This window comes from Corticium candelabrum, chromosome 1, assembly GCF_963422355.1.
Source record: "Corticium candelabrum chromosome 1, ooCorCand1.1, whole genome shotgun sequence".
In the NCBI taxonomy this organism is placed as follows: Eukaryota; Metazoa; Porifera; class Homoscleromorpha; order Homosclerophorida; family Plakinidae; genus Corticium; species Corticium candelabrum.
In genome coordinates, this window is record NC_085085.1 from 12,674,312 (window position 1) to 12,697,159 (window position 22,848).

At 42.8% G+C, this 22,848-nt stretch overlaps 4 protein-coding genes across 11 annotated transcripts; 3 read left to right on the top strand and 1 right to left on the bottom strand.

Moving 5' to 3' along the window:
- Positions 1 to 571: 571 nt before the first annotated feature.
- Positions 572 to 6,363, top strand: LOC134187956 (uncharacterized). Of its 5 annotated transcripts, XR_009971217.1 has the most exons (4): positions 572 to 748; positions 818 to 945; positions 1,025 to 1,053; positions 5,766 to 6,360. XR_009971217.1 is itself a non-coding variant. In XM_062656141.1 (3 exons), exons 1-3 carry the CDS (start codon positions 734 to 736, stop codon positions 6,186 to 6,188), a joined length of 462 nt encoding a protein of 153 aa, XP_062512125.1. In that variant the 5' UTR covers positions 719 to 733; the 3' UTR covers positions 6,189 to 6,357. The 5 variants fall into 5 exon arrangements, 1 of the variants encoding a protein (XP_062512125.1); XR_009971216.1 differs by having other exon boundaries at positions 572 to 945; positions 5,766 to 6,356; XM_062656141.1 differs by lacking the exon at positions 818 to 945 and having other exon boundaries at positions 719 to 743; positions 5,766 to 6,357.
- Positions 6,364 to 9,490: 3,127 nt separating this feature from the next.
- On the top strand, positions 9,491 to 10,638 carry LOC134194775 (uncharacterized). 3 transcript variants are annotated; one of them, XM_062663751.1, is made up of 3 exons: positions 9,491 to 9,807; positions 9,876 to 9,991; positions 10,132 to 10,638. In XM_062663751.1, the coding sequence occupies exons 2-3, from the start codon at positions 9,902 to 9,904 to the stop codon at positions 10,498 to 10,500; spliced, it is 459 nt and encodes a 152-aa protein (XP_062519735.1). In that variant the 5' UTR covers positions 9,491 to 9,807; positions 9,876 to 9,901; the 3' UTR covers positions 10,501 to 10,638. The 3 variants fall into 3 exon arrangements, with proteins under 3 accessions (XP_062519735.1, XP_062519741.1, XP_062519729.1); XM_062663757.1 differs by having other exon boundaries at positions 9,491 to 9,766; positions 9,825 to 9,991; XM_062663745.1 differs by having other exon boundaries at positions 9,491 to 9,589; positions 9,648 to 9,991.
- A 1,077-nt stretch (positions 10,639 to 11,715) lies between these two features.
- LOC134183837 (uncharacterized) lies at positions 11,716 to 18,447 on the bottom strand. Of its 2 annotated transcripts, none has more exons than XM_062651411.1 (5): positions 18,347 to 18,447; positions 17,864 to 18,262; positions 12,895 to 13,220; positions 12,390 to 12,794; positions 11,716 to 12,325 (listed from the first exon to the last, which is right to left on the bottom strand). In XM_062651411.1, exons 1-5 carry the CDS (start codon positions 18,426 to 18,428, stop codon positions 11,903 to 11,905), a joined length of 1,635 nt encoding a protein of 544 aa, XP_062507395.1. In that variant the 5' UTR covers positions 18,429 to 18,447; the 3' UTR covers positions 11,716 to 11,902. The 2 variants fall into 2 exon arrangements, with proteins under 2 accessions (XP_062507395.1, XP_062507390.1); XM_062651406.1 differs by having other exon boundaries at positions 17,864 to 18,292; positions 18,347 to 18,436.
- Positions 18,448 to 19,916: 1,469 nt separating this feature from the next.
- On the top strand, positions 19,917 to 22,152 carry LOC134185182 (uncharacterized). Its single transcript, XM_062652967.1, has 4 exons — positions 19,917 to 20,543; positions 20,608 to 20,894; positions 20,958 to 21,422; positions 21,482 to 22,152. The coding sequence occupies exons 1-4, from the start codon at positions 20,078 to 20,080 to the stop codon at positions 21,761 to 21,763; spliced, it is 1,500 nt and encodes a 499-aa protein (XP_062508951.1). The 5' UTR covers positions 19,917 to 20,077; the 3' UTR covers positions 21,764 to 22,152.
- Positions 22,153 to 22,848: the final 696 nt, after the last annotated feature.

Here is a 22,848-nt window from a genome sequence, read left to right on the forward strand (position 1 = left end):
GTAGGATACTCTATACGAGGATACTTTGTACTGGGACACCTGTCCACAATACCACGCTGACGTTGACGCTGATGATGACACTGATGATGACGATGACGCTAGCGTGAGCGTCATATTGTGAACACGTCAACGTCGACGACGATCGTCGCAGCGTTCGCCCAGCGTCAAGGACGCTGGAGTTGACTGAAGTTCAACTCTAGCGTCGATTCCGGAAACGTAACCGGAAATCACGTGATTACTTTCTACAAATCAAAAGAACAGTCCTACTAAATCCCGGATTTGGCATGGAGTGTCTAATCGAGTGTCTAATCGACAGCGTGCAGAATTATCCTTGTCTTTGACGCGTGCATGAATGCAAAGACCTGCCGCCTTCGCTATAGGATTGGTCTGACTCACATTTGCCGTTGTTGAGATTCTCTAGCTCTACGCCTACGACGACGAATGAGAAGTAGAAGAATTACAAGTTCTTCGTCCATCTGTGATACATACGTGGTATCACAATAATGTGCGGTAGCATGCGCTCAACGCTCGAGTATCCAGACAGGTGCTGACCAACGTCTCACGGGAAAATATTGTGAATGGTACAACGTCATCGTTAGCGTCAGCGTCAGCGTCTGTGTCAACGTCTAGCGTCATCGTCAACGTCAACGTCAGCGTCGTATTGTGAACTAGGCTTTAGCTAGTGTGTAAGGTTGTCAGAGGTTGGTTGTCCCGGATTAGCCTATCGAATAAAATGGCGACTGGTGAGGTAAGACTTTGGTTTCGCATTATGTCGTCTGTAGCAAACGAGAGCAGCAACAACAGCAAGTCTTAATAGTTTCAGTTTGACTTCGAGCTTTATCGTATGAAGTACTATACGACTGTTTTTGATTTGTCGTTTTCTCCGGATCCATGTGGCGCTTATCTGGCTGCTGTCGATAACTTTGGACGCATCTCTGTTTTTAGGTGAGTTTTGCAGAAGCAAGTAATTTTGTCGCATGTTTCTGATATTTTTCATCCAAATTTGCGTTCTTGCAACTTCTAGAAGCAGAACTCCAATGGGCAAAATTAAAGGTTGTTTATACTTACGCTACATTGCGTAGAGAGTTCAAAATAGCATTAGTGTTATATATATATATATATATATATATATATATATATATATATATATATATGTATGTATGTATGTATGTATGTGTGTGTGTATGTGTGTATGTATGTGTGTATGTATGTATGTATGTATATATATATATATATATATATATATATATATATATGATGATGGTATGTCCACTGATTTCAGTGATGACTCTTTAATGTTTCTTGATATATATATATATATATATATATATATATATATATATATATATCCTATACTATAATACTATAACGCTTGGGAACTCCCACTTCCGTCTGTCTGTCCACCTGTCCACATGTCTGTCTGTAACGCGCCGTTCGACACGACGCCGGTCTCGGATTGTCGCGAAACGCGGCGGAAGGGTCGAGATCGGCCGTCGGAGATGAACGGTCGAGACAGATCTCACCCGGACTGGCTCCGACGGCCAGAAACGAGACTTTGGCGGCCTGAAATGAGATGAGCCGATGTGTCTTCGCAGAAGTGATGTCATTATCCATGAATAGATCATGACGTTTAGGTGGGAAGAGTGTGCGATGGGGATGCTGGAAAATGCGTAGTCTGAGACGAACGGTCGCGTCGGATTGCTTTGGGGCTAAAATTAACCTAAAATTAGATTGCTACGCGAATGTGTCTTCGCGGAAGTGCCTGTATGCGGATGTGACGTCGTGAATTAAGATACGCGGATGCGCGGGTTTGTTTATTCAATGACCGAGTACGCAAATGTGACGTGTAACTGGTCTGTGCTTCATCTGCAGTGATTGTCTGGGTGTGCTGGCTGTACAGTTGGACTAAGCCAGCTGCGGCTCTCGGTCTGCTGAGCCAGAGTTTGTTTGCTCAATCCATTAGCTAACTGAGTATGCGGATGTGACGGGTGCTCGCCAGCCGCTGTACTATACGCTATCCTCTAATTCCCAGAGTGCAAGTTGCGCCGGCTCACCGGGCCGCTTTTGCTTGCGTCCGTGTGTCACAGAAGGTGCGTCTTCTTTGCAGAAGTGGCGTACAACGATAGATTGGGCTGTTCTGTATCCGACCTTTCGTGGAAGCAGGCTACCCTTCCAATCCGTTTAGGTGGCTTTGGTTTAGGAGAGGCTAGTAGAACTGCTCCTGCTGCTTTCCTTAGTAGCTGTCACTCTACTCGATGTCTGGCTATGCATCTCATTGGAAAGAATGTTGTTTCGATAGGGGATTCCATTTCTGTTGCTGGAGAAGATTCTGCTGCTGCCGTGATGACTCATTTGCTTGGACACCCGCCTTCCTTCACTGATTCTTCACAACACGGTCTCCAGAACGGTCTTGATTTTTCTCTTCTGTCTACTGTTAAAGCTGGCAGCAGCCTCAGGGATCAAGCTTGCCTTAGTTCTTTGTCTGCTCCTCATTCTGGTTCGTGGTTACGGGCGTTTCCAAACCCCAAAGTTGGCCTGTCTATGACCAGAGAGGAGTTTACAACGGCATCTAAAATCTGGTTAGGTTTGCCCTTCTTTTCATCACAAAGCTGTAATCTCCGATGTATCTGTGGTCTCTGATAACAGTGATTGCAAAGTAGAACAGGGCTGCAGCTCGAATAATTACAAGAAGCCAGGTGACCTATTTCATCCTGACTTCTTGGATGGCCGTTCAGCTTTCTTTGACATTACAGTCCGTAACTCGTTGCTTCCCTGGTTCATTGCTATTGTCGCCACTCGCTCGCCCTGGACAAGCAGTAGATGCAGGGGAAAGAGAGAAGGATCTCAAACATGATGATCAGGGGTGTTCCCAGGATTTTCGAAAGGCACGGCGGAAATAACCACGCCCACCTTAAATTTTGGTTGCGCCCATTCCAATTTTTATGCCCGCACCACAAAAGCTTTGATGCAGGTTTGCTTACGCTGAGATGCCACAAACTGTTGTCACAGAATGCTCAGGCACAAAAGGAACAAAGTGGTTTATCCTATTTTAAAAAAGTTTTTCTCTGTCTTAGTTCACTGTGCTTGGCCACATGATAGCTAGATTAATGCGAGTGGGAAAATTTCCAGACCTCAAGAAGTTGAGAACCTTCCTTTATATAGGATAGGGAGGCCAGATATCTACAGACTTCATTTGTTACCATCAGATACTGACCTAAATAGTGGGCAGAGGGCAAGACAACCACTGTTTATCTTTGAGTACTTGTATTACAATTAAGTTCATACCATATGGCAGTCTTTGTCCTAATTGGTCTTATCTTCAAACCAAGCATCCCAGGAACTACTTGTTAGCCTGAAACAACTTCCCACTTTTCAAAATACAAATACAAGTCCATTGTCTTCATAGCTAATCACTGCCTACTCATACAGCAAAGCAGGGGGGCCTGTACCAAGTGGAAGCCAAGGCATGGCGGAGCGCAGTGCCTTTTGTATGCTGGGGACAACCCTGATGATGATGTTTCGCAGGCTGGATCACAATTTTTTCCACAGGCGGTAGAAACTCTTGGATTGTGGTCTCCTCAAAGTTTGGAAACTTTGAAAGTTATTGCCAAGAGAGCTGCTTACCACCGCAACATTACTACCAGCCAGTCTGTGTGCCAGCTACAGGAACAGTTATCTGTGGAAATTTAACGCTCGTTTAGTTTTTAGATCATTTATGTTTAGATTGTGATGACTTAACTGGCTTGTCTTTTAATTAGTGGTCTAGACATCTATGTATAGTTGTACTTGAAGAAATAATATATGATTTATATATATATATATATATATATATATATATATATATATATATATATATATATATATATATATATTCATCAATTATAGTAATGAATACTTAATTAATTAATTATTATGCAGGGTTAATATTTTGCAGGCTGATGCAAGCCATTTGACAGATGAGGTAGACAAAATTCACACACACACACACACACACACACACACACACACACACACACACACACACACACACACACACACACACACCATCACTATGACCACCGCCACCACTTGTTACTGAAGAATGTGTCGATTGTGTCTTTATCTCCTTTTTTATCAACTGTATAGCACTCTATCTCTAGTACAGTGCAAATTTGTAAATATGTGAGTATTATAGAATAAATATTCAATTTTTGATCAGGAAGTCGTTGAGTGCTGGAAATGTAGCATAGTCATGTTTTAATGTTATTGCATGTTTAGACTATTTGTACACAAATTCAAATCGAAACAATAGACAGTGGTATCATTTGATAATTACAATTTTTCTTACAACTTGTTAATCATTCATGGTATCACTTCATTACATATTGAATACAGCAACATCAGTGGTGTGCTTACTGCTTTCAATATAAGGTAGACTTTCTTTCTGTCTCGTAGAATGAATCGTAGCTAATAATCGTCTTCTTCTCTATACATGTATCTATACAAGTCTGATCTGTCTGTCTGTCTGATCTGTCTGTCTGTCTGTCTGTTGGTTGGTCTGTCGGTCGGTCGGTCAGTCGGTGTGTTGGTAACATCAATCACGTCAAAACTGCCGGGCCAATCGCCAAGGAACCTTGCACGAAGACTGCGTTCCACACCACAATGCAAACGCATGCTTCGGTGTTTAGACGGTTCCCTCTCGAGGAGTCGACCCCCAAGTGAAATCTCGTGATGACGTGACGACGGTGCGACTTCAAATTTCGACATATACGATCTCCATTTCTCGCCGATTGAAACTATCTGTTTCATGCCTAGGTGTACGTACTCTCTACTAGCAGACGGAAGTGGTCATCAAGAAGGCATGCTACACGCGGCCATTGTTTCTCATAGCTAAACGGTAAACTGCAAGCTGATAACGTGAAAGCATGTGACGATGGCGTGTATGACTCCGAATTTCTGCATTCTATTAATCTGGATGTGGTGTCATTTTACACACTTACACCCACCTTTCTCAATTTGTTACTTCCACACTTTCATCTTCATGGTGAACAATTACTGTTTTGCTTCTGCACAAGCTATATAGAGGAGGTGTGTGTGTGTGTGTGTGTGTGTGTGTGTGTGTGTGTGTGTGTGTGTCTGTGTGTCTGACTGTCTGTCTGTTTGTCTGTCTGTCTGTCTGTCTTTCTATCTATCTGTCTGTGTGTCTGTTTGTCTGTCCGTGTGTCTGTGTGTCTCTGTGTGTGTGTGTCTGTCTGTCTGTCTGTCTGTTTGTCTGTCTTGTCTGTGTGTCTGTCTATCTATCTGTCTGTGTGTCTGTTTGTCTGTCGTGTGTCTGTGTGTGTGTGTGTGTGTCTGTGTGTGTGTGTGTCTGTGTGTGTGTGTGTGTATGTGTGTGTGTGTGTGTGTTTGTTGATTACATCTGAGCCTAGCTAATGAGATAAAACTTTTGGTCACATGAACCAGAACAAATTATTCAAAAGTGTGTTTTTGCCACCCAATAACTGAATTGTATAATGGGAATTTGTGTTAATTACTTTTCTCGGGTGAAGAACAGGCTAATGAGCAAGTTGCTTTTAAGAAATCTAATTTTATAGTGTAGCAACACACTATCAGGATTATTTCTGTCACAATTATCATGTATTGTACATTGTCAAATCTAGACTACCGTAATGTCGCATATAAAAGTTGTACTTATTTCGGTTTAAGCCAAATTGGAATTCGGGCTAATATTTAAGACAGGCTTATATTCAATTTCTATGTTGTGATGCCAATTGTACTGTGTGCAGCACTCAATACTTCACTATCGATCTGAAGCTGGTTCTGAATGCAAGCTAATCAGGATCGAAGCTCCGGGTGTGGAAAGCATTGAGACGAAGCCAGACTATAAGCGGTCGACTGTCGGTCACTGGGCAATAGAAGTAAGTGGACTCAAGGAAAGGGATGATGATGTAATGTTTGTCAGAGATCTAGAAAAGCAGGCAGTGGATGGCAATCCTCGTCTGAAGCCGGCAATTCGAAATGACCGAGGTGGCAAAGCAAACAAACCAGAGCCTGATGCTGACAGCTGCAGATACGGGAACTTTTCTGAACTCTTTCAGATTCCTCTCAAGTTCAAGAAACCACAAGTTCTGAAACTGGGTTCTGAAAACGGAGTCTTCTATCTGCTATTTGAAGAAGAAGAGGACGAGGACGGACAGCAAGCAATATAGGCAACATGTGAATGGAGTCGAACTTTAGACACGCAGGGTAGTTGGGAGTTGTGTTACATGTAGTGTGTAATGTGCTTTACCTTGGTCTGCATTATCAGTAGTATGATCAATCTTGTAATCATTGTGTTAGCTGATATCGAGTCATGAGTACTAGTGTTCTCAATAGACTGAATTTCAATCAACAATAAATGATGATGCAACGTGCCATTTAATTAACTTGTTTCTGGCATCACAGACTAAATGCACTCTATACTCTACAGCTAGACCATTTATTGCTGTATTGACCTATAGCTACAATGGTAGTTAATTATTTAGGCTAACTAGCTATAGAATCAACGTTTTGAATCCTTGTTAGGTACGTCCTCGATTTAGGTTAGACTTTAGAGCTCTAGAGACGATTTCTAATCAGGGCTATCACAAGTGTAACGCTATAACTCGGTCGTGTTCCTGTCCGTATTAGATTTACGTTCATCATCAAAAGCAATGAAACCACGTCGCCTTTCTCTTCTTGTCTCGCGCGAGCTACAAGTTGAACCACGTGATTTTTCCTCTAGTTAAACCCTGCAGCAGGAATTGGGCATAACGAGTTGTGAGGTTTGTGAAGAACATGAGGCGAAATATAGATGCCCTGTTTGCGCCATAAAACAGTAAGCGTGTAAACCTAGGCATGACATCAACGGAACGACTGCAGATAATTATATAAAATTTTGGTTTACACAAACTTTTGCAGCTGTTCTGTTTCTTGCTACAAGAGACATAAAGGTGAGCCATTGTAGACAGCTATGTGATGCATACACACAAATGTAAGTAGTACATATTACTCGTGTGCTTACATTTTGCAGAAAACAACTGTATAGCGGAGAAAAAGTTAGAAGATTTCAGTAACAAGTTAACTGGCACAATCCGGTTCTTTTGGATTAGTAAGAGGTACAGTATATTAATAATTACATATTGACTCAATTGTTTGTTTCCAAATTTGAAATCTGATGACACAATTAAGAATAGGCGTAATGCAGTTAGGGTATGTACAGTGTGGTTGGTCAAATCAATTGTGTTTGTAGGTGTAGTTGTGGGCAAGTGATTAATTATGCAGTTTGAGGACTGACTGCATATCATAATTATTAAGTATTTGAGCATGTGTGTAAGTTGCAGCTGGGTTATAGCAAGTCATGCGCTTACAAGGAGATTGCATTAGATCTATGATTTGTTGATGCGTGACACTTTCTTTCTTGTTTAGTTTATCTCTAACACCACATTTCAAGGTGGTTTTGACTAGCAGCTGGAAAATTTAGAAACATGGAATGCTAGTGGCACTCAATGATGGATTCAGAATTTGTGATATGCTAAAATAATAGGTCGTTATACGTTGTCATCAGGAGTATACATAATTTATATTGAAACTGTGTGTAGATCCATGGTACTTTGCTTGTGTTCTGGTTTGCACACTGACACTGCACAACAGACTGAAGTCTCGCGTAGCCATACCTAAACCCCGCTCTTAACATCTGAGGGCTACACAACAAATACTTCTTTATGATTACATACTACTGTTATATGCTTTGTGTACTTGAGCACATTAGAATGATTTACTAGACTCTCTAAAGAGCAAGTTGATAAATTACTGCTAACTGTCAAAAGCTTCACACAATGTTATGATAAGGTGATCAGCCATAAGTTCTATTTACATCCACATGATGATGAGATTTTGGTGATTTTGTTATTAATGTTTATTAGAGTGAACCAGAAACTTAGCTAAACAGAAATAGTTGCTTTACGCATTTCCCATAATGATTTTTGATGTGTCATACTGATTTTGTGTTTTGTATTGTCAGAGGAAGGCGAACTGACCTCATCAAAGTCAGAAGCTTCTGACAGTGACGAAAGAGAATTTGATTACAAAATGTTGCAGCAACTTGGTATTTCTCGTATCCTAGCTGTTGCTGTTATCTGTGCTCTCTGACTGTAGATATTGTTGGTTTTCAGATCATTCTGATGATATTAAACAGATGCTGTTAAATCCTCATCTTTGTGACATGATTGAAAATATTGAAGAATCGTCTGATCCAGCGAGAGCTCTTAGAGATGCCTTAGATATTCCAATATTTACAGAATTTGCCGACACCTGCTTGTCTATATGCTCGTCTTCAAAGAAGTAAATAAGTGAGTAGTGAGCGTTTTGCTTAGAGCTACACGTACTTGTAGCCTGTACAGAGGCTTGTGTGTTGTCAAACAAACACCAACATGTTGAACATGTGTTAACTGAATCTGATATGCTTTGAACACAATTGCACACACTCTAAGTACTTTTAGAGTAGTTTATAACAACACAGATGATCATTTCAATCCAACTTTGTTTTTTGTATATACAAACGAGAACAAACGAAATCAAAATGGTACAGATAAAATGAAATCATGTTGCGTTGGTAAATTGATTTGCTGTCCAGGGAAAACCATTCTGAGGCTGTAAGTCAGACTGTAAGTCTGATCTTCCATTGTATCCTGCAGCTATCTACAAGTTAACTCTACATAGTGGACATAAAACTATGATTCAACACTGTTAATTAATTAATTAATTAATACAACAAGGTATTTAGGCAAATTAAACAGAGTAACAGATTTATACAGTTTTTGAATGAGTCCACTGACTTGAAAAGAGGAGATGACGGAAGGAAAGTTGTTCCATTGATTACGAGCTAGTATAGTTCGACATCTTGTACGTTTTGCGTCTTTTTACTTGGCGTGCTACTCAGCGTTTCTTACAACAACCCGTAACAGACAGAAGGGAAAATAGATCATTCTCTTTATGTCACCACTTTGGTTTTCCTTTCAAAGAATTGTTACAAGATGATAGGATAGAATAAGAATGATTTGGTGAACACGTGCAGTGGCGTAGCCGGATCCTTCTTCAAGGGGGTGCACCAGCTAGGCAGATGTGCGGTGGGTGGTCTGTAGGAGGAGTCTAAATTGACCTCCAACGTTCAGAGACATAGTACGTAGGACACGTCCACGGACAAAACCCTAGGTCAAAATTTTGGGAGGTGCACGTGCCTCTTGTGCCTTATATGCAGGCTACGCGCCGACGTGTGTATTTGGTGAACACGCATGTGTATCACTGACTAGAAGAACTTGTCTGAGGACTGCAGTGGTATCAAATACGGGACTTTTGTTACCGATTACGGGACTCTTGGACCGGTTTGGTACCGCATGCGGGACTTGCAGTATCACATACGGGACTTGCACTAGTTCTTTACGTCTTCTCTAGTGAACTTGGGACTGTTTCTGACCGCCAACGGCTGTTGGGCAGCAGCAGCTTCTTAGTTCAATGCAGCAAGGCAGACCAACTGCACAACGACAGCGACAGCGGCAGAGACATTCTGTCGGTGTTGAGAGAAGTCTGTTGGGTAAACTCATTCAACTGGTTTGGTGTGCAGTAGTCAGCTTTTTCTCATTGCCACGAAGATGGTTAAAGAAGTCAAGTGCACCAGTCTCCGTTAAAAAAAACCGGTAGAAGAGACCATTCTGCTAGTGAGGCAACATCATCCCTATCGGCGACGTTTTCTCACGGGCAACGCAGTCTGGTACGCGGTAGGAAACGCGATTCGCTTCTGCACAGTGTCAGGTATGGCCCGTCTGCAGTGTTTACGCCAGAATCGTCGACGTTGCTGAGTGGCTATCGCCCGTATAAAGGCAATGACTTGGGAGCAGTCGGACTGATGACTCTCACCGGTCACTTAGTCGTGTCAGTCGGAAAAGATGGAGGAATACTGAGAGATCCTGTTTTTTGTTTATCACAGGAAATGAAGGTAATGGACGTGTATTAACACACAGACACACACACACACACACACACACACACACACACACACACACACACACACACACACACACACACACACACTGTATCTTTTAATTTCGAGTGTCTGATTAAATATGCTTATTACAGAAACAAATAGAACTGATTGAGGGGTGCTTGCCTGATCGCCAGGCGGTAGCTGTTCATCAACTTAGTGATAAGTCGTTGAGTCAGGATTATTTGCAAGTGAACATTCGTCAAGGCAGTCGATCGGCTGTTTACCATTGCTATTGCAAGTCACAAAAATTTCCTAATCTCATGGAGATTCTAAAGAAGTTTGGATTATTATATGAATCGCTAGTGCAGTCTATGAGCACAACTGGAGACACAGTTCACTCTCTCGTTACACAGATAGCAAAACAGGTAGGACTTCGAGTGATAGAGAAACCACTAGAAACAGGTTATGACTTGACGACCACTGGACCTACCGACAAAGGCAGTTTTATAGATGTTGACTAATGGGTAGTGGTGGCTGGCAATTATTTTTAAGCCGGTGTATAGATGCCGTATGGTTCATTCAAACAGTGAAGTATAATGTAATGAAAGTCTCCCTTCTTTGCATGGCTGTCACCGTTGCTTTCTTAGTGTTTGATAAGTATTTACTTAATTAGATCTATTTTAATGAATGGAAGTGTATGTGTAATTGAATAATCATGAATTGCCAAATTGATGATTTGAGCGAAGCTTGAAGCTCACACCGTATGCTGATGATTCAACCCGAAGTGATTGGCATGACCCATCCAATTCAAAACTCTTCAGTCTACACGTCGAGTATTTCTGCATTCTGTTTGATTTGACACCATTTGACATACAAACAGCCTGTTACTGTGTACGTACACACTGTATGTTTAGTCAATTTTCCACTGAATAAAAGTTCTCACGATTTACTGTAGTGCTAGGTATTGTCGCGACTACATTCTCACAGAAATTGATGTGTGTTACAGTATTTTAGTAGCAGCTAAAATATAGAACAACTAAACAGTCAATTCCAAATGTGATAGTGACAACATTTCTGTATGTGTACTGTACCTAACTGCACAATTAACGTGTTACAATTAATTGTTAATTAGCAATTATATAGAATGAAACTTTGGCGGGAATGTATTTTAGCAGTTTGCTAAGAAATTGACCGAAAAGCAAATTGGTGGGTTTTATTTTGGGGGTTGGACATCATTGTTAGATTGATCTAAGCTTCATGACTTCATTCTCATGTTTTATCCTCTCTGCTAGACAGGTCAGACACAACAGACGTAGTCTCGAGTAGCCAGACCATCTGCGCCTACATCCTCCCCCTGAGAGATATGTAGGCTGAGATGGTCTGGCTAGAAGGATGTAGGCTGAGATGGTCTTGCTACGAGAGACTACGGCAAGCTGGGGCTACCATCTTGTGGCCTTATCCATGTAACTGCCACAATGCTATGATGCCTGATGCACGTGGGTGGTGACGTTTACATGACGTCACAATATCCCAGTGGCCAAATGACGGATTTTATATTGGTGCTTGCTGGCTGGAAAATCTGCCAATCCGCCAAAATAAATTCCCCGCCAATATTTCATCTTATACAGTATTATATATGATTTGGAAATGTGAATGGTCTGTAGAGCTCTAATACGGTCAGTCTATAGTCTGCAATGAATTAGATTGATGGTTTAGGTGGATAGAACCCATTGAAATCAATGCTGTTGACTCTTTATTCAGACATTAGTACAATCAATAACATAATGACCGTGAGTTTAACAGATATCTAAACACCGAGTCCTATCACTAATGATAGAGGCTGAGCAGAGTCTTACGCTGTATAGGCGTGTGCAAAGCGTTGCTGAATTAAGACCATGGCGTGCTTTGTCAATCTCTAGTTACTTATTCTTGCGGTACTTCTTGTCCGTCTAATTCTTCCTCTTCTTCAAACAAAAGATAAAAGATACCGTTATCTGGGCCGATTTTCACGAAGTGTGGTTTTTTGAACTTGAGAGGAATCTGAAATAGCTCAGAAAATTGCCCGTATCTGCAGCTGTCGGCGTCCAGCTCTGTTTTATTGTGTTCGCCTTTTTTCTCAGAAGTCGGTTTTAGGCGAGGATTGAATTCCACTTCTTGGCCTTTTAGCTCTCTCACATAGTTCACATCGTTTCCCCGTACTTTTTCTCCACTCACTTCTACTGCCCAGTGACCGGCACTCGACCGATTGTACTTTGGTTTCACCTTTATGCTTGCCGCACCAGGGGCTTCGATCCTAATCAACTTGCAATCGGAACCGGCTTCAGATCGATAGGTACGTATTGAGTACTGCACAAGAAAAATCTTCGTCAACACATTCAATTCGTATCATCAGAAACTAGCTATATCTTACCGCTGGCCGGAAACTAAGAAGCGGAGAGTAAAATTTGTCGTCATCAGACCACAGCTGTGCCACTGGTAACTTGTCATCTGACTTGACTGCGGTATAGATGATTTTTCCGTTTTCTTCGGTATGCCGAATCTCTTTCACGTTGGTAAGGAATCCTCTCTCGCTCAGCAGCTCCGTACTGCTCTTAGCAAATTGACGGGCAAGCTTTTCTGGAGTGTAAGGGAATTGTGGCTTTGGAAGGATGTTATGAATCCATTCCTTGACGAGATCAAAGACGGCATCATTATAATCCCGATGTCTGTCGTCGTTCATCAGACAAACATGACGGGTATGCAGAATAGGACAAGTAAACCAGGAAACGCCTTTCTTTTTGTCCATGCCACCGTCGAGAATGTCTTTCGTGCATTGCTGTACGTAAACAACACAACTTCAACATCACCGTTAATCTAGTGTATACATGCATGCAGTACAAAATTCAATTGGTATAGGTTATATGTACACTCAGTACCGCAAACAGTTTTTCCCTCTCCTCAGGATCGTGCATGTCCCTGAAGTTGTGTAGCACGAAAATTTCTTTGCATCTGCCATCTTGCGAGCATTCTTTCCACTTGCGAACCACTTGGATGAGAAACCTCTGATCTGACAAGGTCGTCTCGTGCAATACGACGATGACGTAGTCAGAGAGAGCAAACGTCATGCTTTGAAGGAATTGCTCATATTGTTCCATTTCTTGCATCAGACTGTTGGCTTCATCCAGTCTTTTGTCGTCGGTGTTGTCACCGGCCGCCGCTTGTGCATCACCAGACTCCGTCAGTTCGCGTCCGCCCTGATTAGCTAGATGAGACAGCAGTAAACAATTGTCATATAGCACCCACACGAAACGTTTCATCTGCAATGTCAACCTCGATTTTGATTACACAAGAAGATTTTCACTAAAGACAGATGTGTTCGAGTTTGAGAGGGACCTAGGAGTTTCAGCTATGATTGCCGACCGTAGCGAGGCTTCTAATCCGGGTCGCACAACAGAAATGGGCGTGGTCATATATGGGTCTCCAGCAAGCTTTTCGTTTATATATATATATATATATATACATATATATATATATATATATATTGTGTGTGTGTGTGTGTGTGTGTGTGCGTGTGCGTGTGTGTGTGTGTGTGTGTGTGTGTGTGTGTGTGTGTGTGTGTGTGTGTGTGTGTGTGTGTGTGTGTGTGTGTGTGTGTGTGTGTGTGTGTGTGTGTACACAAATCTCAAATTCCCCTCCCCACGACCACGTTTCATGCTAGGACATACCGTGTCCGACTACAGATGAGTCTAAGAACGATTCGTCTAGGTGACCGAACGGCGGAGAAAATGCTTTCTGAACTTTCGTCGCCCTGTCCTTTTGTATTGTAGCTAGGGACTGACAACCAAGAAACACCTTCAGCAGTTGAATGCCACCTACAGTCACCTATTCACACGTCAGTGTGATCAATCCTTTACTACACTGTTTGCATCTAACACTGTATTCTAAGGACTGTGCGTAATTGACAATCAAGAAACACATTTAGTTGCTGAATGCCACCTACAGTCAACTATTGACACGTCCCATACTACAATCAATCTTTACTACACTGTGCTGCATCTAACACTGTTGATAGTCAATGTTTGCTGATATCAATTTCTATGTCAGTAAATACCATACCACTGTCGTTACAACGGAACTGAGTGCATACCTAGACTGTACATTTCAATTGTCTTGATCAGGATCGCAAAACGACGACTACCTATACCAGGCCTATAGACGTAATCTAAACTACTAGGAAGTTTGCATGTTTCAACAAATGCGTATTGTCTAGCTAGGACTCGGCGTTTCAGTAGACGGTCTGAAAGCTCCGTTGGAAGTGTTACTGAGTAACTCACGAACGCGAGGCGCCTACGGATACCGTAGAACTAGTACTATTATTGTTTGGTAGCACTTGGTAAGAGTCACGTGACTTAGTGAATAAAGTACTCAAAATAGATGCTGGAATGACTTCTGGTTTGTAATTTGTGGCTATATGGATGTGTGGATTGTTGTGTTTCTGATTCACGCTCTTAGTTTGGTCCAATAGGCCTTACGTGCATCGTAAGATTTAAATCATACCTACTATAAAAAGCTGCGGTGGGACCACAAATGCGTTTAGCGTCTCATTTTTGAGTCACATTCAGCTAGCAAGAATGGGAACGGGACGCAAACTAGCAATAGCTGAACTTGCATGCAAGACAATGCTGCTATCTACTCGCTGGAACAATGGTCACCAAACGCGGATATAGCCTAGATTCGTGGTCAACAGCGAATACAGTCTTGGGGGAGCGCTAGTTAGTCACGAATGTTCTTGTTCAGGTTGTTCTGCGTTGGACTAGGGCATTACCTGCACGGACTGTGAACTAATACGCAGGTTGTAAGTCATGACTAAACCATACATCCGGATCTGTAGAAAACACCTGTCTAGACAATCGTGTGATCTCACCATCGGATTCTAGTCAACACTGGAAATGACGGCGCATTCTGAACTAACTAGACGCAAGCTAAACGTTGAAACACATCTCCCGAGCCACGCAATACAACACAAAGCGAGCAATCTACCAAACAGCCTACTGGAAGATCACTGTACACGTTACTTACGTGTTGGATATGACACACAATGTGATACTCGAAAATGAGACGCTAAACGCATTTTGTCCCACCGCAGCCTTTTATAGTAGTTGTTGATTTAAATCTTACGAATGTGCAAGGAGTGGTATAATTTTGCGATTGATTCACATGACAACCTAGAGGAGGTATTGTGTACTGCATGCTTTCACACATGCGTAGTAACTGAGAACACGCCTTACGGCAGTGGGCGCGGTGGGGTCAGTACGTCCAAGAATATGACCCTATTCAAAGTGTCTGTGATGCGAGGTGTTGTTTTACGTGTTACTCTAGTCACAGGATTGGAATAGTTGTCCAAGTCGTGACATGTCTTGAGTTGCGTCTTCATGAGGGTCTGTGGGTCAATCATGCCTTTGCATTTGTATACGTGGAGCCTTTGGGTCATTAAGTGCTGTTTTGAATAGAGCACTAATTGTGGAAAGATGCTGCAATGAGAAATCTCAGAGACCCAAGATTCACTTCGCAGCTGTGACGTTAAAATCCATTTCCGGGTAAGGAAGTCGTCCATGTCCATTTTCACTGGTCTGTTGTGAAGTTTCTCTCTCATCCAACGTGTCTGTTTTATGCTACTCTGATCTAACAGGGCAACAGCCATGAAATTCTAGATAACGTCTGGTCTCTTAGCTACACGCACACCTATACATCAACGGTGAAATAGCTATGTAGGGCAATAGAATGCGTACAAACTGCGTGCTAGTGTATTATTCTGGATTATCTTCTTGCGCAGTTGGCAGTCTCGCGTAGCCAGACCCTTTTCCGACGCGTCATCATTTCGCCCGGAAGGATGACGCAGCGCGGAAAGGGGTCTGGCTACGCGAGACTACAGTTGGCACCAGAGCATTACGGAAGGCGGATTGATATCAGTCCGCCGTTCTCGGCCGCACTGATATCAATAGACACAAATAGTGTAGCGCGCGTTATCAAATGTGTAGAATTTATGTAATATCAATGCCACAATCATTAGTTAATATTAATGTACTGCAAAATAACGTGCGCTATTCTAGATACAATGGACACGTTACCGCCTTGTATTCTCGTTGTATTCTAAATAAATGAACTGTGGAACATGTGTGCGCGCTCTTCGATCAGCAGCTAAGGGGACGCCAGTTTGGGATCGTTGTTTGCTGCACGTCATGGAAACGGTACTAATCGACTTTCCAGTGAATTGGATATGAGTAGCCCTTGACTCTTCTGATGCGATGATTGTTGGTGTACTGAAATCTTTTTGGTATGTTTAAATAATTAATTAAATTGATTAATTAATAATAATTACAAAATTAGACAAATACACACATGCACACATTTAGTTGTAGATGTGTTCAGTAATGATGTAGTCGTTATTGTAGAGTTATACATTGCAGAAATTTTCAAAAGATAATTTCAAACTTAAGTAATGCAGGACTGAAAAACGTCCTTGGATTGAATTATTGTGTGAATTCATGTTATTCTGTTCCTGCTGTGTATGAAATCTCTACAATAACTAATATATCACATGCGTGGGTGAGTGGTCATCTGTGTATGTACACACACACACACACACACACACACACACACACACACACACACACACACACACACACACACACACACACACACACACACACACACACACACACACACAATACACAGATGACCACTCACCCACACATGTGTCTATGATATGATATATTAGTTATTGTAGAGATTTCATACACATCAGGAACAAAATAACATGAATTCACACAATAATTCAATCCAAAGACGTTTTTCAGTCCTGCATTAAGTTTGAAATTATCTTTTGGAAATTTCTGCAATGTATAACTCTACAATAACGACTACATCATTACTGAAACATCTACAACTAAATGTGTTCATGTGTGTATTTGTCTAATTTTGTAATTATTATTAATCAATTTAATTAATTATCTAAACATACCAAAAAGATTTCAGTGCACCAGCAATCATTGCATCGGAAGAGTATGGTTTCTGAAACCCACTACTTGTATCCAATTCACTAGAAAGTCGATTAGTACCGTTTCCACGACGTGCACCAAACAACGATCCCAAACTGGGGTCCCCTGAGCTGCTAGCAGATCGAAGAGCGCGCACACATGTTCCACAGTTCATCTAGTTAGAATACAAGACGGTGACGTGTCCATTGTATCTAGAATAGCGCATGTAGTACCTAGAAAAGTAAATTTTACACATTTGGTAACGCGCGCTACACTATTTGTGTCTTGATATGCGGCCGAGAACGGCGGACTGATATCAATCTGCCGCTACCGGCTTCCGTAGTATATATATACGGCTCTGGTTGGCACCGGACAATTTCAGGCGCGAGAGAGTCTGGGGACGAGGCTACAAGCAGTGATCAAGAACCCAATCCTCCCCTCAAGTCGATCATTGATCATGGGACATGGACTGCTCTAAGTGAGCGCGGTGTTCCAAAACACTCTTAGATTTTACGTGGTAGCAAATTACTAGCAATGCAGCTATATACCGTAGAAACAGAACTGTGGAAACGATCGCTACGCTCTCAGACCTCAGAATGGGTAGAAGTTCCCATCCCAACTCCCGGATAGGGCTATCCTTGTGCATGCAGTACCTCAATAGCCTTCTCCCCAGACGGTGTGAACGTTTCAGCTCCAGGATGAGCTTCCTATACCAAATACCACACCGGTGTGGGGAGAGCAGCTCATCCGGCTCACGCTTATGTCCAGCCGGTCGGTCTCCTCCTGGGGGGAGACGACCCGCTGGAAACTCGAGCCTATAGCTCAGGCTGGACGTTCGTATAAATGCGACAGAGGCAACACGACTTACCGGTATGCACTCCTGATAGAGTTATGGGTGTATTGAAACCGGCAGTATCGATAACAAGATGGTGGAACTTGTCAGTCTCTCGGTCGCCTTCTTTGTCTCCTGTCGTTTCGACCCACTTGAGACTGATGCCTTCCGTTCTAACTGTCATACCTTCCTTGGCTAGTTGGCAGTTACTCAAACGACTCATGATCCACGTCTTGCCTCTGTTGTACTGACCCAAGATGCCAACGACGTGTCCTGCCCATTTGTCCATTGGAAAGGAAAGATCTTGCAATCGATTGAATGTGCACGTCCACTGACCGGGTGAACCTCTCTTCTGACTTATTTCATCGTCACACAGATCGCCAAGTTTGCACGACAGTATGACGTCATACGGATTGCATCCACAATTGCCTGCAGCTGCATTGACATACGACATGTACATCATGTCTGAACAGGAAGTACACTCACGAAGCTCATGACATAATAATTGGGTTCTCTCACCTTCCTCATTATTCCCCAGGTTATCGCCTTCTGCAGCTTCGTCTATAGGTCCGTCTTTTTGTCTGGAATGATCTCCACCCATTGCAACTGGTAATGCGTCGTTGAGCTAAAACTGTCTACGTTAGCACGTTGTTTATAATCTGACGTGGGAGTTGAGCCAGGTTGGCTCGGCTAAACGCACGTGAATCACGCGATGAGGAGGAGCCTTTGCCAGAGTTGCTTCAGGGCGAAGAGAGCGCTGCAGCAATTATTTCCTCCAGAGTCCTCGTTAGTGATCGGCACGTCGCCCCGGCCCTACCCATTGAGCGCTCTCGTATAGACCGTACAATACAATCAGTAGTATCAGTATTCGCCCCAGTGCTCGCCTAGTTTTACGAATACCGCAGTCTCTCTAGCATTACTAGTGCACACCTGGCATAGATATTGCGCGTCTAGTAGTACAACGTTGCACACACATGACGCCCACTGCGTGGGACTGCATGATCGTGACACTGATATTGAAACGTCAACAGCGTTACAAACAAGCACGGCATCGTCACAAACAAGCTGCAAGTCAAATGAGTAAGAGAAGTTCCTATAACAATTTAACTCTAGCGCGCGTCGTTGGTCGGTCGGTTAATTGGTCTGGCTCGATCTCTAGACGCGCGGTACATATTACTGCCCTAACGTTTCACTAGCCTCGCCCCAGACGCAGCGTGGATTGCAGCCCCGGATGCCCGGATCCATCACCACTACGTCTGGTATGGTACCGCCTTTAATTTCTGGGCGGGAGTAAGTATGTAATCAAATTCTTCAGCGCGTGTCATACTAATGGTGTTAGCTAGGAACTGAGCTTTCGATTGGACTTTGACGTTGTTCGTACTTGTCGATATTGCTATTTTAGGCCGCTGTCAAGCGTTAGTAAGAGATTGCAGCTACGCTAGAGAGTGTAGCTGTAAAATGGCAGATCAGAAATGGCACTTGCAGTGCATCATACGCGTTTGAACGCGCACACGGGTTCTCAGTTGAAGCTGCAGTGCGTCATATGCCTCCACTGCAATGCATTGGACTGCTGCCGACGTACTGCACTCTAACTGGCGAAGATCCCACGCGACAGTCGTTCCCTGTAATCTACTAACACTAATGATGTCCCTAGGGCGGTGACCGCGAGGGGCGGTACCATACCAGACGTAAGAGTGATAGATGCACATCCGGGGCTGCAACCACACTGCGTCTGGGGCGAGGCTAACGCACGCCTCGGTTAACTAGAGAGCTAGAGATACTTCTATCCATTTTAATTTGCCTGTAGCTCTTTTAGTGTTCAACACTTGGACAACGTACAGACTTTACCTCATGCACATCTCTAACTAGTCAAAGTAAATAATTGCAAATCCCAACGGATTGATTAGTTCTAGAGGAAGTTTCCAAAACAAACTGAGTCATCCTAGCTGCTGTCGATCGCAAGAGGTACTGCACATGTATACTCTAGATAGAGTAGACTACAGACAGTCCCTGGTGGGGACTAACCTTGGGAAAGCTCGGGAAAGATAAAAATTATATAAATACAATGACATCAATCATTGATATCACCTAGACGCAGAGGGCGGCGATCAGTGATCGAGTGTGATCGGGGGCAACGAGGGACGACGGATTAGATCGTCTTGCGACGTTGTAATCAGGAAGGCAAACGTTCGCTTGCTATAGACCAGCAATCGCCAGCGCCCACGTCCACGAATCTATCCTCACACCGTGATGGACGAGATGGCGGATAGCGTCGACTCTCTCTCGTGCTACTGCGGGATATCAACAATAAAACAATTGTCAGACTGTGTAGCCGCCTCTGAGGACGCGACGGCAGGACTAGGCGTACTAGAACCTACCGAAATGCATCAGACATGTTGGGACGGATATCGGATGGCGACGTTTGGAGAGATGGGCAGCGGATTTGAATCGTTTTGTGATATGCTGATTGGCAAAGGGCAGAGCAAAAGCGACCAATCGGCGAAACGAGAGCGTTCCTGTTCGTTGTGTATGAACTTGAGATTCGATCGAGATAGTGATACTCCTGGTGTTTGTCTTCAGTTGTCTGGCATCGGGCAGTGTACTGATGAGGCAAATAGACTGTCGACTGAAGACCTACTAACAATGTTTCCGTCGTGGAGGCTTGCACCGTTGCTACGAAATGGATCCGGGCACGTGCAGACTGTCGATCCCCGAGGCATGTGATCCTACAGTATCGAGATTTCGTTGGATTTAATGTTGTCACGTGTTACGTTCTGTAGATCTCTCGTGTCTTCGCAATGATCGTGTGAGGAGTGTTCAGGATGTCGACGACGCGTTTGCGATTCGCTTGGGTATGCTTTTGTGCGAGACGGTCGTCCTCGTTCACGATGGTGACTGCCTTTACAGTCTGCATCAGAATGTCGAGGAGCTATTGTCACACCTCAACTCTGTAGCTCAAATAGAAAGGCAGGAGGAGGGCCAAAAGTCCAGAGGAGTCGTTCGATGTACGAGAGACGTATTTGTAGTGGTGAACTTTAAAAACAGATCGGCTGCTTCTAGTGAACATGTAAACTTGATATCAATGTTATCTTTATTTATGGTTAATAAACGATGGTTTAATAATGTGTAGAAATTTCATTATTTCATGGATGCGAGTCGATTGAGGTGGACAGTCCGACGAGGACGTGGACAGAAGGTCACGTTCAGACTGTATAACGAGACAAAGGTATTGTCGGATCCTTCGTATTCTGTGGCAATATATTATGTCGCCTGGTTCAACGACTCTGCACCTTCAGAGCTGGAACGAGATATTGGCATCTCGGTGATTAGTTACATCAAGGACAACATAACGCCTCAGGGCTATTACACATCTCTCGGCACGTCTCCTTTCTCTCCTCTAGAGAAAGCCGCGTCTCTACTTCTTCCGTCGTTTGTTTGTGGGAACCCTTCGGTCACTATCAGAGAAAGCCGTGTGAGGAAACTTAAACGGCAGCAGTTTTACAGCTTTTATTCATCACAACAATTAAAGCGAAGACTCGATGTTATGATCGATAGAGATCCTCTACCCGACCACCAAGATCTGGGAATACTTTCAGTATGATGTGATGAACGCTTGCACGATACCAATCATACAACGTTTTGTTTATTTTATAGGTAGATTACACAAGCCCCGACTTACAGATAAACTCACAGCTTCGTGATGCTCGCTTTGTAGTAGAGTTGGCGTATGCCAAAGACATTGCAGTGAAGCGAACGGATGTGCTCAGTTCTGGTGAGACCGAGTATTACATTATTCAAGCCACATACGAGAGGCCCGGTCGTGCAGACAGGTGTCTGTTTAATAAGCTGCTTAAAGTCGATGGAACGTACGTATACAAAGGCTACAAGACTGAAGGCACTCGTGTTTCTTTTATATTTGCAAAGTATGCTAGTTAGCTCTATGTGAAAGCAAGTTGCGGTAACCCGGATGTCATGTGTAATAAATGCAAAGCAATGCAAGCTGAGAGAGCAACGAGTTTTCACTCAGCACTCTTGCATGGAACAGCAAACGTCTACTATTTTTATCATTTGTCTCGAGCTTGAACAGACCTGACACTGTCTGTTGCATTCAATCATATTATATTGACTAGATTATTATTGTACAGCAACAGTCTGTAAGTGTTTGGTTTACTTTATGTTGTCTTATTAGCTGTATTACAGTAACAGCAGTTGTGCTATGTGCAGTTGGTTCACAAATTCAAGTGTAATTGGGTGTGTTTATTATTTGAACTTGTGGAACCGATGTTGTACACATGTTTTTCACGTGACTATAAAATTTAATAACACAGTGAGATTAAGTGTTGTCTCGTGGCATCAGTTGCTATGAAAGAGTGATCTAAAATTTAGTAAAGCATACTGCATAGGACTATAGCATTTTGTATTGTAGTTATGAGTGTACTAGTTCATGTCAGTCTGATTATCATCAGACAGTATGCTCTTATGACAAAGTATGGTCTCCTTGTGTATCTATAAGCATTTTAAAATGTACAATGGCATGGTTGTAGACATGACTAAGCATAGTCTTTGTTATTAATTAAGTTGATTCATCAAGAAGAAAACAAATGTATTATGTTGCCAATTGATAGTATTTACAAGATAGGTGAGATCATTGACAAGCATGTATGGAGAGAAGACTCTTTGTATTCTGTAAACAACGGTTTAATTTCAAGTTACACATACAGGCATACAGAGCAGGACAACAAATCAGAGTTATGCATGGTTTGTACAGTGCATGCCTCAACAAAACACAGCAAACGCATGCTATTTGCAGCAACTTTCTTCACCTCTAAATGTTATGCTAACAAGTCAACTACTTCAGACTTGGCATGTTCCTCATGATTGTGTTTTTTCTTAATGCATTATAATTAATTCTTCATTCTTTTTCTGCTCTTCTGGAAAAGAACTGTGTGAGCGATAGACTAAGGGAGTAGGAATTCTGAAGAGTTCAAGAAGAGCCATGCATACTCAATGATCGTCTGAAC

What these genes read in the sequence shown, in the direction of transcription:
- LOC134187956 (XM_062656141.1), top strand. An exon ending in TCCAATGGGCAAAATTAAAG is followed by an intron (nt 1,054 to 5,765) that starts GTTGTTTATACT and finishes TACTGTGTGCAG; the next exon opens with CACTCAATACTTCACTATCG.
- LOC134194775 (XM_062663751.1), top strand. Translation starts at nt 9,902, where the DNA reads ATGACTCTCACCGGTCACTTAGTCGTGTCAGTCGGAAAAGATGGAGGA. An exon ending in GTTTATCACAGGAAATGAAG is followed by an intron (nt 9,992 to 10,131) that starts GTAATGGACGTG and finishes TGCTTATTACAG; the next exon opens with AAACAAATAGAACTGATTGA.
- LOC134183837 (XM_062651406.1), bottom strand. Translation starts at nt 18,428, where the DNA reads ATGGGTGGAGATCATTCCAGACAAAAAGACGGACCTATAGACGAAGCT. An exon ending in AGAGGGAAAAACTGTTTGCG is followed by an intron (nt 12,795 to 12,894) that starts GTACTGAGTGTA and finishes GTTTACGTACAG; the next exon opens with CAATGCACGAAAGACATTCT. An exon ending in TTCTTAGTTTCCGGCCAGCG is followed by an intron (nt 12,326 to 12,389) that starts GTAAGATATAGC and finishes TTTCTTGTGCAG; the next exon opens with TACTCAATACGTACCTATCG.
- LOC134185182 (XM_062652967.1), top strand. Translation starts at nt 20,078, where the DNA reads ATGGACGAGATGGCGGATAGCGTCGACTCTCTCTCGTGCTACTGCGGG. An exon ending in GCAGACTGTCGATCCCCGAG is followed by an intron (nt 20,544 to 20,607) that starts GCATGTGATCCT and finishes TACGTTCTGTAG; the next exon opens with ATCTCTCGTGTCTTCGCAAT. An exon ending in AAGATCTGGGAATACTTTCA is followed by an intron (nt 21,423 to 21,481) that starts GTATGATGTGAT and finishes TTTATTTTATAG; the next exon opens with GTAGATTACACAAGCCCCGA.